At 39.7% G+C, this 16,862-nt stretch overlaps 1 protein-coding gene across 1 annotated transcript; it reads left to right on the forward strand.

Annotated features, from left to right (window-relative positions):
• The first annotated feature begins 12,971 nt into the window (after positions 1–12,971).
• LOC138873171 (uncharacterized) lies at positions 12,972–13,397 on the forward strand. The gene has a single exon (XM_070151612.1). The coding sequence runs from the start codon at positions 12,972–12,974 to the stop codon at positions 13,395–13,397; it is 426 nt and encodes a 141-aa protein (XP_070007713.1).
• The last annotated feature ends 3,465 nt before the right edge of the window (positions 13,398–16,862 follow it).

Genomic DNA, 16,862 nt, shown 5'->3' on the forward strand with positions numbered 1-16,862 from the left:
TGCTACGAACATTTGAAATAAATGCTTGAACGGTTACGGCACAAAGAGTAAACAATTGATGATTGTCGACTATGTTCAAGATAATCGAAGGATGTGAACGTTGTGAATGAAAACCGGAGCGTGAATTGGTCCTGTTTGTAGGACGGTTACCTCCCAAGTTACTTTCAAATCTTAAAACACTATGCATACGCATATATATATATATATATATATATATATATATATATATATATATATATATATATATATATATATATATATGAACGTATGCAATGAAAACCGGAGCGTGAATTGGTCCTGTTTGTAGGACGGTTACCTCCCAAGTTACTTTCAAATCTTAAAACACTATGCATATATATATATATATATATATATATATATATATATATATATAGAGAGAGAGAGAGAGAGAGGGTTATTGCAAAAATTTAAACGTGATGCAGATTCCCTTTGGACTATGAAAGTTGTCTTTGGACAATGAGGATGATGTCCTTAGACCATGACGTCCTTGGCTATGAAGCGTATGATAAGGGATTCACTGGTCATGAAATGGTGCAGTCAGGCCATGAGGCTGGTACCTATGGACTATGATGCCTTTGAATAATAATGTGCAGTTTTGAGAGATCCTCAGGCCATGGAATGATGTCTTCGGGCTATGAGGATGATTCCTTCAGACTATGATACCTTCGGACTATATGGCGATTTTTCAGCCCATGAAATGCAAAGATGCGGAGACATCGATCGTTTGATAGAGGGAACAGTTGATGCTTAGTTTTATGCGAGAACAAGACATGGCAACGCTCAGCCTTGTATGAGATGAGGGCAGTGTTTATCCCTATGCAGAGGGAGGCAACGTTTAGCCTTATGTAATAATTAAGGCAATGCTTAGCCTTATGCAAAGGAATGCAGTATTTAGCCTTATGTGATAACGGAGGCTATACTTAGCCTCATGCAATGTTATAAAGACAGTGTTTAGTCTCATGCAGAAGAAGGTAGTGTTTAGCCTTATGCGATAATGGAGTCAATGCTTAGTCTCATGTAATGTAATGAGGACAGTGCTTATCCCTTTATGAAATAATGGAGGCAATACTTAGCCTCATGCAGTGGAAGGCAGTGTTTTAGCCTTATGAAAAGAAAGGCAGTGCTTTGCCTTATGCAATAATAGGGGAAGTGCTTATCCCTATGCAAAGAATGATGAAGATTAAATATGAGATGTATTTGCGCTTGGTGACTTCTATCAGTGAAGATGGCATTCTTGTTACGAACGTATGGGTATGCTTATCATATTCGTTATGCATGTTTCCAAAGAAAAAATTGTTAGTTTTTTTTTTGGGGGGGGGGGAAGGTTGGTACGTGCCTTTGAATCTTTATTCCACCTTTGCTCCTTGTATTGATGACTCGTCCTGGGTAACATCTGGCTACTACAAAAAAATGAAATTTTCGAAAATACGCGTTTGTGATGAATTATTTGTACAAATACAACTTGTTCAAAATATGTGATGATGCATAGAACAAATAATTTCATCGAATCAGAGATTGTGACATGTTTCGACACATTGCAACCTCCTTAACTTGGAATTTTGAGGACCCTCCTCAAAATTCTGCCCCAGTTTAAATGTGTACTTCCAACGATACCCTTTTCGGCAACCTTTGACGTAATGAGGTTAACAAACTCGAAATCTTGACCAATTCCTGACCGTAGAGGGGAGTGAAGATTTTATTATGATGTGATTGAACCCACAGGGATGCCTACGTATCCCCTCTTAAACAGGAATCATGTCAAGTATAGTACAGGTTACATCAAATACAAAGTGCAAACATAATCTTAAACATAATATCTCTTGACTGCATCTGAATTGATAGATTTTGGCCATATTTCTCCATCAATCTCTGCAAGTATAAGCGCTCCTCCTATCATTACTCGGTGAACCATGTACGGGCCTTGCTAGTTAGGTGAGAATTTCCCTTTTGCTTCATCCTAATGCAAGAAAATCCATTCAACACCAATTGCCCCGGTGTGAATTGCCTCGATCTAACCTTTTTGTTGAAAGCCCTTGCGTTCTATTCTGGCATAGTTGACCGTGACACTGCATTCATTCTCTTACCGTCAATAAGAGTCAGTTGCTCATACCAACTTTGAACCCATTTCTCAATGATGAGCTTGGCCTCTTGTATGATTCATAGGGAAAGAATCTCCACCTCGGCAGGTATAATGGCTTCAGTACCATAGACTAGTAAATAAGGTGTTGCTCCAGTTGATGTACAAACTATGGTGTGGTATCCAAGAAAAGCAAATCGTAGCTTCTCATGCCATTGCTTGTAGTTGTCTACCATCTTCCTTAATATCTTCTTGATGTTCTTATTGACGACTTCCACAGCTCCATTAATCTGTGACCTGTATGTTGTAGAATTCTGGTGCTTAATCTTGAATGTTTTATACATGGCTTTCATCAGATCATTGTTGAGATTGGTGGCATTGTCGGTAATGATTGACTCTGGTACTCAAATCGACAAACAATACTATCCCAAACAAAATTTGCTACGACCATTTTAGTCACAACTTTATAGGAAACGGCTTCAACCCATTTTGTCAAGTAATCTATAGACACCAAAATAAACCTGTGTCCATTTGAAGTAGCAGGCTCAATTGGTCTGATGACATCCATGCCCCAGGCAGAGAAGGGCTAGGGTGAACTTGTTATATTGAGTTCGTTGGGTGGTACTCGTATCATATCAGCATGTAACTGGCATTGGTGGAACTTCTGTACATACTTAATGAAGTCTGTCTCCATAGTCATCTAGAAATACCCTGGCCTTAATATCTTCTTGGCCAGAACGAACCCGTTCATGTGAGGTCCGCAGGTTTCGACGTGTATTTCTTCAAGTAACCGAGATGCCTCCTTGGCATTGACACATCACAACAATCCCAAATCAAGAGTCCTTCTATACAGAATTCCTCCGCTCTGAAAGAAGTGGTTGGCCAATCTTTGGAGCATGCGCTTCTAAGTGTGTGTAGCATTCTCTGGGCATTCTCCTTTTCTCCAAATAGTCCTTGATATCGTGGAACCATGGATTTCCATCAAACTCTTCTTAAATATGAGCACAACTAGGTGGCTGCTTACAAATCTAAATCCGGATAGTATTGATGAAATTCTTGTCTGGACATTGTATCATGGAGGATAAGTTAGCCAATGCATCTGTGAACTCGTTCTAAATCCACGGAACATGTTTGAATTCTATCTTTGTGAACCTATTGATCAACTCTTGTACATAATGAAAGTATGGAAATATTTTACTGTTCTTGGTATCCCATTCTCCCAATAATTGGTGACCCAATAGATCTTAATGTCCGATTACCAGCAACGCCTGAACATTCATGTCGATGGCCAATCTTAGTCTCAAGATGCAGGCCTTATATTCCGCTATATTATTAGTGCACGAGAACTTGAGTTTTGCGGATACCGGATAATGTTGGCCGGTTTTTGATACTAAAACAACTCTGATGCCCACTCCCTTGAAGTTTGTTGCTCCGTCAAAAAACATCCTCCAACCGTCATATGTTTCGGCAATATCTTCACCTACAAATGACACTTCCTCTTCGGGAAAATATGTCTTCAATGGTTTGTATTCTCCATCTACGGGGTTTTCTGCTAAGTGATCGGCCAATGCTTGCCCCTTGACTGCCTTTTAAGTCACATAGATGATATCGAACTCACTTAGCAGTATCTGCCACTTTGCTAACTTACCCGTAGGCATGGGTTTCTGAAAAATATATTTGAGTGGATCCATACTTGATATGAGATATGTGGTGTATGCACATAAATAATGTCTCAACTTCTGGGCTATCCATGTCAAAGCGTAATAGGTGCGCTCTAGTAAAGAGTATCGGGCCTCGTAAGGAGGGAACTTCTTACTCACATAATATATCGCCTGATATTTCCTCTCGGTTTCATCATGTTACCCCAGAATGCAACCAAAAGCTCCATCCAACACGGATAGATACAGCAGTAGATGTCTTCTTGGTTCTGGCAGGACCAACACGAGCGGTTTAGATAAGTACTCCTTGATTTTGTCGAAGGCTTTCTAATATTCTTCGGTCCAATGTGTCGCAACGTCCTTCCTCAATATCTTGAAGATCGTCTCACATATCACCATTGATTGTGCTATGAAACGGCAGATATAATTGAGGTGTCATAGAAAGCTCATCACATCCTTCTTGGTCTTTAGCGGTGGCAAGTCCTGAATAGCTTTGATTTTCGATGGGTCTAGCTCAATACAGCAGTGGCTGATGATGAAGCCCAACAACTTCCCAGCAGGATCTCCAAAGGCAGATTTTGCAGGTTTCAACTTCAAATTGTATTATGCTGAAAAAGAATGTAGAAAGATAATAATAGATAAACGAGAAGCAATAATACATTAAATAAACTTAAAATTATTGACAAGTACGACTCGATGGCTCGAGTAATTATTTCAAAACAAAACACTGAAAATGTCTTGAATGCCCAAAAAGCAATTTGAAAAATAAATCATGTTAATTCTGCTAAGGCTACCTAGGTACTCGACGAGCCGGGGATGGTGCAACAGTCCAGTTCTTGAGAATAGATCCTTCCCCTATTGTCTGAATAGTAAGGTCTTCCTCCTCCTCCTCTAAAATTGCGTTGCAGTCCATATCTTCCTCGTCCAGAAATAGCTTCCTCATACCGGCCAAAATCTCGTCTTCCTTGTATCCCCAAATCACATCAGTCTGGCGAAATGTCTGGTGCAGTGGTGGTATATGTTGTTCCAGCAGATAGTAATCGGTGTGCCACGGCGGTGTCCAATCCTGGTATTCTTGCATAGTAAATTCATACCCGATACCAAATGTTGTTCCATGATATTGTGGTGGTATTGGTTCTGTGATTTCTTGAAGTTTTCGGCCAAGACTCTTTCCTGGTTCATATCCCAACCACATCAATATGCTTTCTGCCTTATTGCTCCACCATCGATCCTTCTCATCTGCGTTTACCCGCTCAATGTAGTGGTATGTTTCTCCTACCAATTTCCTCATATTCTTGATAACTGGCAGGTCTGGTTGGTGTAGATAGGGTTGCTTCCATCCCTGTGAATAATTACCTCTTGATGATTCCACTCGAACTTCACAACTTCTTTTGGTACAAATTAGAAGCGAATGCCACAGTTGCGTATATCCATGGTCGTCCCAATAACAAGTTATAGGTGGAGGATATGTCTAGCACTTAGAATTCAACATCAAACCCGGTCCGACCCATCTGCAGATCAAGGTTGATTTCTCCAATAGTGGCTCTCTGAGATCCATCAAATGTTTTCATATTCATGCTTCCCATCTGTATCTTATGCAGGCCTTTACCTAGTCTTTTCATAGAGGTCATCGGGCATATGTTCAGGCTCGAACCTTCGTCTATCAAAACCCTAGCAATGAACTTGTCTTCAAATTGCATAGTGATGTGCAATGCTTTGTTGTGACTCAACCCTTCTAGCGATAGCTCATCTTCGTGGAAAGTAATTTTGTGACTCTCCAGTCTACCATGTTAGGCATCTCCCAATTAGTGAGACTGGCGGGCACATAAGCTTCGCTTAATACTTTCATCAAGGCATTCTTGTGCGTATCTGAATTTTGCAATAGAAACAAGATGGATATTTGGGCGGGAATGTTGTTCAGGTGATCAACAATATAATACTCCCTTACCTGTACTTTTCTACAAAGATCGCCAGTGCCCGTCTCAACGATAGGTGTCTTAGATGCAGTTTCTTTGCTTGTTCCTCCAAGATTCTCAGGTGTGTAAACTCTGTCAGATCAATATAATCCCATGGGACGACATCAGACTTATAAGATAGTGTGGGAGCTACCATCGCAGTAAAAGGTGTAGCTACCTCGACCTCAAACGGTGTATGGGTTTGCACCACAATCGACGAGAGGGTGACATGAGATGTTTTAGGAGCATCCCCCTCTCAAATAAGTCCGATGAATCCCTCCTGATCCCATTCCTTATCAGTTTCTATCACATTCACTCTTTCGCCCCTATGATCCGGGAGAGGGTTATTACAGACATTTGGTGCATCTTCATTTGCCTGTATAACTTTAGTGTCGATCTGTGTCTGAATCTTGTCATCTAACATGCGGAATTCCTCAATGGTATGACCCTTCATGCTTGAGTGATAGGCATAAGTTTTGTTGGGGTTAACCCACTGGGAACAGTTCTCAACAACGATAATAGGAATATGGATGATGTAACCAGTGACCTTTAGTCTCTCATATAGTTGGGCTATGGGTTCAACAATTGGGGTGTATTGTCTGGGAGTTCTGTGGTCAAAGTTCATTTGTGGTTTTGGGTTGTTTTTGTGGGCAAGTGGAGGTGAATGGTAATATTTAGGTTAGGTGTTATAGGCATGGTAGGTGGTGGCAGGATATTGGTATTTGGGAGGTGAGGGTTGATATGTGTGTGGAGGTGTTAGGTATGTAAGGGGAAACTTAGGACCTTGGGCTACCATCACGGCACCTACTTCTTTCTTTTTGGAGATACCTCCTGATTGCATGGCTTTGTTTGTGGCTTGTAGCGCCTCGAAATTGGTCACTATCCCACTCTTGATTCCTTCTTCTATCCTTTATCCTATCTTGATGATGTCGACAGAACTTTTAATTCTCGATAACCATCAACCTTTTGTAATATTGCGGATCCTGAGCTCTAATAAAGAAATTGTTCATTTGTTCTTCTTCAAGTGGCGGCCTTACCTTGGCGGGTTCTGATATCCAACAAGTAGCATACTCGTGGAAGGTTTTTGTTGGCTTCTTCTTGAGGTTCTAGATATATAAAACGTCTGGCGCGTTCTCTGTATTGATCCTGAACCTGTCCATGCTCACCCAATTCGCCCACATCTTTGGATTCTGACTGATATACCAAGATAATGCATCTCTTATAGAACTTTGCATGAACAGTTTCATACGGGTTTGTTCATTCTTACCCACTCTTACAAGCTTGTCGCAGTAGGCTCTCATATGCACCTTTAGATCACCAGTGCCATCAAACATCTCAAATTTGGGAGGTTTGTAACCCTCCGACAGTTCTACATCGGGCTAGATACATAAATCTTTGAAGTTTAAACCTTCAACACCCTTCCCACCTTCAACACTCTAGGCTCTCCCTGTTTGTTTCTTGAGTTGTTCTACAATGTTTCGAATGCGCAGGTCCTTCTCGGTTGGCTCAAGTATATATAGGGATTTTTGCGGGGTATAAGCGAAGGTTTCCATGTATATTGGGTAGCCTTGATGGGTTCCTGGAACTTGGGTATATCGGTGATCATTGATTGAAGTTTGAGGGGGATCAGGGGTAAGTTGTGGAGCATGATAAGTGGTGGTTTGTGGATATAGGGTTAGGTGATGATGGTGTTATTGAGGGGTTTGCACTGCTGGGGTTAAGGTTTTGGTGAGGTGCGTGATTGTGATACTGGTGCATTGCAGGAGGATTCAGAGCTATGGGTGGTGGATTTTGGTTTTGTGTGTTTTGCGGTAGTGTTTGGTTTTGAGTGGTTATGTTTTGTTAGTTCATGTCAGGAACATTTAGGGTAAGGGAAAGGTTTGCCAGATTTCGGACCTGCTCAAGCTCACCCTGTAGCTCCAGGATTTTCTGCTCTAAATGTAAGAACAACTCATTACCCCAAAAGAGAAGGTACCTATTTGCAAATAACTCTGTTTTGACTAGTCCGTGTTACCAAAGACGGGTAAGGGCTCAAATTACCCCAAAAGAGAAGGTGTTAGGCACTCTTCGAGGTCCACAATTGTGGGCCCGGCTGAAGTTTACACTATGTAGATTATTGAAGTATAATTAAGCTAAGTGATCATATAAGTGAAGAAAGACATGGAATTTAAAGATTATATGGTAATATAAACAAGTGTAAAGAAAATAGCACAAGAATTAAACTTTATAAATACAAGTCTTTAGAAGTTACAGGATACAACTACATTGGTCTATATTTGATGACTAAGTGTGAACATAAAAAATATAAAAAGGAAAGTGGGGGGAGGGAGGGGTCCTAAGTTTTTTAGCCTAAAGGATCACCCTGTGTAACATAAATAATATTTCGCAACTCCCTTAAGGTAAGGGTTTCTCATATTATTCAGCGGACACAGACAATCATCTCATGCTATCCGATTAATATGTTAAAGTTATTTACTTAAAGACGCTCTAAAATTCTAGGTCGCGTACTAAGTGTGCACTACCCATCCCATGCCCGTGGTCCAGGAGGCTTTGGACCTACTATTGGGTGGTTCAAGACTCTACCTAGGATGCTCAAAAAATGATAAAACTAGCACACATGCAAAACATATAGGACTTCACTTGAATGCAATAAAAGGCTCAAGTTAACCCCCACACATAAATAGAGAATACACGTGGAAAATTAGGCAGTAGACAATTTCAGAGATGAGAAGCATTATATTCGTTAAATCCTACTGGCATGATTTCTAGGAAATTCTGATTCCAGTAGTGTGCAGGCAATGCGATACAATGCGATAGGAATAGCAACAATGATAGATTAATTAATCAATTAAGGTACTATAGACATGATATCTAGATGAATTTCAATAGAAGCAGGTCTTCATCACTTAACGCAATCCAATATGCATGATATCTAACACATAGCAATAGAGCAAATAGAGCAAATTGAGCAAATAACTAATGATGTTTAAATCATATAGGCATACTATCTAGTAGCGTATGGAAGTGGGAATGTGAACAAGTGAAGCACTTAAATTCTTATAGGCATACTTTCTAACAACCTACAGGTATAGAACATGTTAGGCAAGTGAAGTTCTTGAGTTCCTATAGGCATGCTTTCTATCAGTGTACAGAAATAGGGCATGTCAACGAGATAGCAGATAAAACATTTAGACCCTATAGGCATGTTTTCTACCCCTTTTATGCAAGAACATAGTATACATGTTTCTCCCAATTTCACTAACTCCCCAATTATTGTTTATAAATCATTACAGGCGCAAAATAAAGAATACATGCTCAAATATTACAAACTAAAATGAGTACATGCCCAAGAAGCAGAGCAGGCCCAAGGGAGAATAACACAGCAACATCAAGGCCTTTAACAATCTCATTCTTCGCACTAAATAGCAAACCCAAAACTAGGTACACCCAAGACATTAGAGTGTATCAACTGCATGACTCGAACTTAGAAATAGACCCATACTAGGTCTAAAGGGGGAACTAACTTACCCCGCAATGTCAAACTTAACCACACGAGTAACGAACTGTATATAGAGTTGATCAAACATCTTGAAGTCCACACACTTAGTTCTTAGGACTGCAACTAACAATAGTTTAAACTAGAGCAGATAGACAAGATCACATGGAGTATATACATAAGATGCTATGTTTCAAGAATAAGTTCAAAATGATAGGGTAGAACATCACAAGCTAACAAACAATCCCAGGTAGGGTTTCAGCATAGAATATAAACCAAGATCAACTTAAATAACTTAGACATAAATTTTAATAGAAGAACCTTGCAGAATCTCAGACAGAAGCAAGTGAAATAGGGGTTTTTACATGGAAGTTCCTAGCATGAGAGTCTAATACAAGTAGTTACACAAGTGACCAAAAAAATAGGCTGGTGAACAAACAATAATTCGCTTGAGAAATTTTAACCTTATCAATCATAATACCAAGGTCTAAATAGCACCAGAACTCATAATAGGCAAGAACATATCAAATCCAGGTTTAACAGGACTGGCATGCACTAGGGTTGGAATAGATATAAAAGAAGAGGCCAGGTATTGGATCTCATCCTAGAATTCTTAGGCAGTACTGAAGAACAGAAGATTAAATAGGTCAGGTGATGGGTTTTCAATGTCTTAGCTTTATGTTTTGATTATCTAACAAACTTACTGTCAAAAAACCAGATAAGTAACCTGACACACTTGGTACATATTGCTAATCAACGAACTCCAGCTAATATGAACTGCTACAACTTCAGAAGATAGAGAACCAACACAAGGTCCTGATACCCTTATGTTTCCCTAATAGCAGTACAAAGTCAACTTTGTACAGCTGAAAAGTGACTGCATGCACTGTACACAGAAACAGTGCCGCACAGTTCTGCAGTCACTTGTCCCTTGACCAACCAATTGGTTACATCATTCATGTGATGGCATCCAACCAAGTTGTATTAACAAGTGTATTATAACAAAACATCACTTGTACACTTGAGGATTCACTTCAAGCATTCAAGCCGTCTGATATTCGAGCATTCAATTCTCAAGTGCATCAAGAACAAAGTTTAACACTACTACGGACCAGTTCCAAAATCTAGTATATTGTTGTTCTTAGTTGAGTTGTAACTTTGTAATTGTTCTTCATTGTAATTCCTAATTTGATTAGCTGGAAGCGTTGCTTAGGAACCCCCTTGTAAAACTATAAACCCTTAGTGTTTGTGTCATGACTAGAGGTAGTCATGATTTGAAGTCTTTGTAATAGGTGTATTGCAAAGTGGCTTGTAATAGGTGTATTACAAGTTAATGAGGGATTAAGAGTTTGATTCCAAGATTGCATAGGTTGTAATCTAAAAGTTGCTCATAGTGAAGTTGAAATCCTACCAGTATAGGTCGTGGTTTTTTATCTCCTCAAGCAGGGATTTTTCCACGTAAAACTCCCTGTCTTATTTACTTACTGTTTCATTAGCATTCTCAGTGGGAACTCATAAGAAGACCTGGTCTCTCTATAGTTTCATGGACTCACATAAACTATCAATTGGTATTAGAGCAGGTTCCTCCTATCAGGCTAACACCTAGGAAGGATCCTTATGGCTGCTACACCAAATTTTGAAGAAGGTCAATCTATGTATAGACCACCCAGGTTCAATGGGCAATATTATGGATGGTGGAAGACGAGAATGCATGATTTCATTATGGCAGAAGACTTTGAGTTGCGGGATGTCATATGTGATAGTCCTTATATCCCAACAAAGAGTGTCGGAGATCTTCCATTGATGATGCCAAAGGATAGAAAAGAATACACCGATGCAGATAGGAAACTGTGGAGAAAAATTTTCGTGCCAAGAAAATTTTAGTGTGTGGCATAGAACCTGATAAATACAACAGAATCTCGGCTTGTCAAACCGCCAAGGAGATATGGGAAGTTTTGCAAATAGCACATGAAAGAACCACTCAAGTAAATCAATCTAAGATTGATATGATTACCACTGAGTATGAGCTCTTTAGGATAAAAGACAATAAATCTATTCAAGACATCCACACAAGATTCACTTCCATCATAAATGAGTTACAATCATTTGGTGAAGTCATTCCCAGGAACAAGCTTATGAGGAAAATTCTTAGCATCCTTCCTAGTTCATGGGAAAGTAAAGTGAATGCTATTACTGAAGCAAAGGACCTACAGGAGCTGACCATAGACGAGCTAGTTGGAAATTTGAAAACCTACGAAATAAAGAGGAAGATAAACAGTGAAAGAAGAGAACCAAAGAAGGAAAAGAACCTGGTACTCAAATATGAAAGCAATGACTCAAGTGAGGAGGACAGTGACATGTCTTACTTAACCAAAAGGTTTCAGAAGATGGTCAGAAGAAATGGAGGAATACTGAAAAAGGGCAACTCCAACAGACCAAAGAACTATGATCTCTGCCATAAATGTGGAAAGTCGAGGCACTTCATCAAAGATTACCCTCTCATGAAGCAAGAACACTCCAAATACAACCCTGATAAAGCAGCAAAGAGGAACCCGGTTCCTAACAAACACTTTAAAAGGAAGAGATCTGCTGACAATATGGTGAAGCAAGCTCTTGCAGGATGGGGAGATTCCTCTAGTGAGTCTGAAGAAGAAACCGATGCAGGTGAAAGTTCTATGATGGTAGTTGAAAGTGAAGGAAATGAATATGATTCTATATTTGCTTTGATGGCCCAATCAGATGATGATGAAGAAGATGACAATTATGAGGTAAACTTCAGGGATGTTCAGAGAAATCTGAAATCCTACTCCCCTAAGAAACTCATGTCATTAGCAAATGTATTAATTGATGCCTACCATAGTCTTATAGAGGATAAGGATGCCTTGACCTTAGAACTAGGAGAAGCTGAACAAACTAAAGATGATCTTGTAGTGTGTGTAGTCGATCTAAAGGAAACCATAAGCGATTTGGAAAATAAAAAAATGGTTTTAACTGAAAAAATTGCTAGTATAGAACATGAAAGAGATGACTTGGTGGTTGTAGCTGTTGACTATAAGGAAACCATTGAGAATTTCAGTAAAGAAAAAGAGGCCTTAGTGGAAAAAGTGAATGTCATTGAGTAGGAGAGAAATGGCCTTCTAGTAGTAATTATAGACTTAAAGGAAACAATAGAGGGACTTGGAGTTGAGTGTAGGCTTGGAAATTCTGAAAAAGGGAAAGAGATAGCTAGTGAGGCACACATTAAGTTAGAAAAAGAGTTAGCTGCTATGAGAACTAATTTGTGTGCTAAACTTGAGATAAATAGGCAGTTCCAAGCAGATCTGGAAAGAGTAAAGAATGATCTTGAGAAGTCTCTTAAATAGACCTGGTCCTCGGAAGCTATTACTTTCATATATGTTAATAATGGTGGTAACAAGCAGAGAACAGGGTTTCAAAAGGAGAAAACTCCTTATAACCCTCATAACAAATATGTTACTATACCCGATAATTGGTTGTGCACCCACTGTGGGAACAATGGGCATTCAAGGAAAATTTCCAAGCCAGGGTTCAATCTCTGCAGAAAAACAAGATTTTTGCTGAGAAAGTAACTGCTGAAAAGGGACCAGGTGCCACTCATAAAAAATGCATGTTACCTGCATGGACTAAAAGAGCACTTATACATCCTCTTGCTTATTACAAGGGACCCAAACTTGCTTGGGTTCCTAAATCTAACCCTTGATTTCCTTGTGCTTGAAACAGTGAAAGGAAGCAGTCAACAATGATTCATGGATAGTGGTTGCTCAAAGCACATGACTGGAAATACTATGGACTTTCTTTCACTAAAAGCCCTGCAAGGAGGGAGTGTATCCTTTGGAAATGGGAAAAAGGGGCACATTCTTGGTGTTGGAAAAGTTGGAAAGTCACGCACTCACTCAATTGAGAATGTGTACTATCTCAATGGTCTTAAGTACAGTCTCTTGAGTATTTCTCAGATTTGTGATAAAGGAAACGAGGTGGAGTTCTTGTCCAAGATATGCACAGTTACAAATCTGGTAACTGGTGAAGTGGTACTTGTGGCCAAAAGATACAAGAACATCTATATTGCTAATTTTGAGTCTATACAAAGTGGTGATCTGAGTTGCTTGAAAACTGTTGAGAATGATGCTGAACTCGAAACAGAAGACTGGGGCATGCAAGCTTCTCTTTTCTGAATAAACTAATTTAGAAGGACCTGGTTCGTGGTCTGCCCATGTCAAAGTTCAAAGAGCACAAAATCTATGATGCTTGTGTTGGAGGGAAGCATGTGAAGTCCTCATTCAAGTCAAAGAAAGATGTCATCACATCAAAACCACTTGATCTCCTTCATATAGATCTGTGTGGACCTATGAGAGGGCAAAACAGGAGAGGAAAAAGGTACATCTTTGTGATAGTAGATAACTACTCCAGATTGATATGGACTCCTTTTCTTAGAACAAAAGATGAAACCTTTGAAGTATTCATAGCCTTTGTAAAAAAAATCCAAGTGAAGATGGAATCGAGAGTATCATACATTAGATCAGATCATGGAACATAGTTTGATAATGCCAAGTTTGATGAATTTTGTACCAAGAATGGCATTACTCATAACTTCTCAGCCCCAACAACCCCCAGCAAAATGGAGTTGTGGAAAGGAAGAACAGAACTCTTGAGGAAATGGCAAGAACTATGATGATCGACAGTGGGCTTGCAAAGAACTTCTGGGATGAAGCTGTCAACACTGCCTGCTACTTGGTGAACATGTGCATGATCATATCTCTCCTGAAAAAAACCCCCTCTGAGTTGCTGAATGAAGGAAGCCCAAGCTGACTCACTTGAGAACATTTGGGTGCAAATGTTATATTCTCAACAATGGAAAGGAACAGCTTGGAAAATTTAATGCCAAGAGTGATAAAGGAATCTTTTAGGGGTATTCTTCTCAAAGCAAAGCTTACAAGATATACAACAAGTTTACTTAGTGTGTTGAGGAAAGTTTTCACGTAATCTTTGACAAGTCCTATCCCTCCTATGAGAAAATAAACAAGGATGATCAAGATGGGGAGCCCTTACTGGTTCTAGGTGAAGTCATTGACATGAAAAATGGAAAGGTAGACATGATGAGTCAAGTGAAGGAGCCAAGTGGAGATAATGCAGCTTCTTCCTCAAGGGAACCCGGTACCTCAATTACAACCACTGAAGCTGAAGGAAGAGTGGTTGATGCAGTGCAAAGTACTCCACAAATAGCTGAGAAGAACACAAGGGAACCAGTTAGATCTACCCAGGTTTTCTACAAATGAAGTTCAAGTACCCAACTGGAAACACAAAAGCTCCCATCCTCTTGACAACATAATTACCCCTATAGATTCATGTGTGCAAACCCGATCAAAAGCCAAAAATTCACTTGCCTTCTCAACCTTTCTTTCCTAAATAGAACCCAAAAATATCAAGGAAGCCTTAAAATATGCTGACTAGATCACAGCCATGCAAGATGAGCTGCAACAGTTCAAAAGGAATAATGTATGGCACCTGGTACCTAGACCCTCAAATCGAACAATCATAGGAACCGGGTGGGTTTTCAGGAATAAGCTTGATGAACATGGAAACACTACAAAGAACAAGGCTAGGCTAGTAGCTCAAGGCTACAATCAGGAGGAAGGAATCGATTATGATGAGATGTTTGCTCCAGTTGCTCTCATGGAAGCTATTAGAATCCTAATTACTTTTGCATCACATATGGAATTCACTCTGTTCCAAATGGATGTCAAAAGTGCATTTCTGAATGGATTTCTTAAGGAAGAAGCATATGCTAAGCAACCTCCAGGGTTTGAATGTCATAAGCACCCTGAATATGTGTTTAAATTAGACAAAGCACTGTATGGGTTGAAGCAGGCTCCTAGAGCTTGGTATGAGAGGCTATCAAAGTTCCTCTTAGAAAATTGTTTTACATGAAAGAAAATTGACAACACCTTATTCCTTGAAGAAACGGGGGAGGAACATGCTCATCATTCAGGTATATATTGATGATATCATTTTTGGGGCAACAGCTGATTCACTATATGAAGAATTTGCAAAACTCATGGGAAGTGAGTTTGAAATGAGTATGACGGGTGAGTTGAATTTCTTCTTGGGTCTTCAAGTGAAGCAGTCCACAAAGGGTATATTCATCTGCCAGTAGAAATACATCAAGGAGCTCCTGAATAGGTTTGATATGGAAGCATCAAAAGTGATAGACACTACCATTGTCACTGCTACTCGACTGGACAGGGATGAGTCTGGATCTTCTGTAAATCAAACCATGTATAGAGGCATTATTGAGTCTCTTTTCTACCTCAATGCCAGCAGACCTGATATTGTCTTTAGTCTGGGGCTGTGTGCAAGGTTTCAGTCAAATCCCAAAGAATCTCATCTGAAGGTTGCCAAAAGAATTTTGAGATATCTTAAAGGAACATAGGACCTGGTCTTGTACTACCCTTCAGGTGACAATTTTAATCTTATTGGGTATGATGATACTGACTATGCTGGTTATCTTTTGGACAGGCAAAATACTTCTAGAATGGCTCACTTTCTAGGTTCATGTCTCATCTCATGGGGCACAAGGAAGCAAAACTCAGTGGCTCTTTCAACAGCTGAAGCAGAATATGTAGTTGCAGCTTCTTACTGTGCTCAGCTCCTATAGATCAAACAGCAATTGGAAGATTTTGGTGTGTACACTAACTGTGTGCCTCTTCTATATGATAATACCAGTGCACTCAACATGGCCAAGAATCAAGTTCAATACAAAAGAACCAAGAACATTGATGTGCGACATCATTTTCTGAGGGACAATGTAGAGAAAGGGCTTATCTGTATGAAGTTCTGCAGTACAAAGGACCAAATCACAGATATCTTCATCAAAGCATTGAGCGGAGAATATTTTAAAATAAATAGGCTGGAGCTGGGACAAATAAAGCCAAATTGAGAACCTGATTCCCATTAGACTGGCTATGAAAGTCACACTCAAGTAACATTAGCTAAATTATTTTTCGGTCAAGTCTAACTCATTTCAATACCGTTGCAAGTAGACACGCATGATGATTATAGAGGCTGTAGATGCACTGCATGGGTGGTAAAAGAGGATTGAAATTTTCAAAAACAGGTCAAGAACCTGGTTCTTGTACCACAGGTTAGTAGTCTCGTACATTTTTCATACATATCTTAAAAGATGCAAAAATCAAGTGCCATGTCATCCACCTTTTCAGACCCTATTGTCACGTCTTTTCATTTTAATACCTTCATGTCCCTCTGAAATGTTGCAACTCCCCACACAGTACCGCCATTTCAGAACCGATTTCTCTCTCTCTCCATCATAATTGTTTTCTCTCATTAAAACCCTCTCTTCTTCTTGAACGATCACACTCCTCTCATCAGACCGTCTCCAAAAAAGAATTCTCAACTGTATCTCTGCAATGGCTGAAAATCACCTGATAATCCCTTATTCCATTTAGAACACCCCAAAGAAAACCCTTGATTCTTCCGTCCCTGATGAACCCTCTTTCACCTCTCCAGTCTCAACCACTGAAAACACCCCCAAACCAGATTCCCCTTCACTCTCTATTCTCATGCGACTCCTTCAGACCTATCTCTCAGTCCAACTGATGAGAACTCAGAAACCCCAAAATTAG

This window comes from Nicotiana sylvestris, chromosome 7, assembly GCF_000393655.2.
Source record: "Nicotiana sylvestris chromosome 7, ASM39365v2, whole genome shotgun sequence".
Taxonomy (NCBI): Eukaryota; Viridiplantae; Streptophyta; class Magnoliopsida; order Solanales; family Solanaceae; genus Nicotiana; species Nicotiana sylvestris.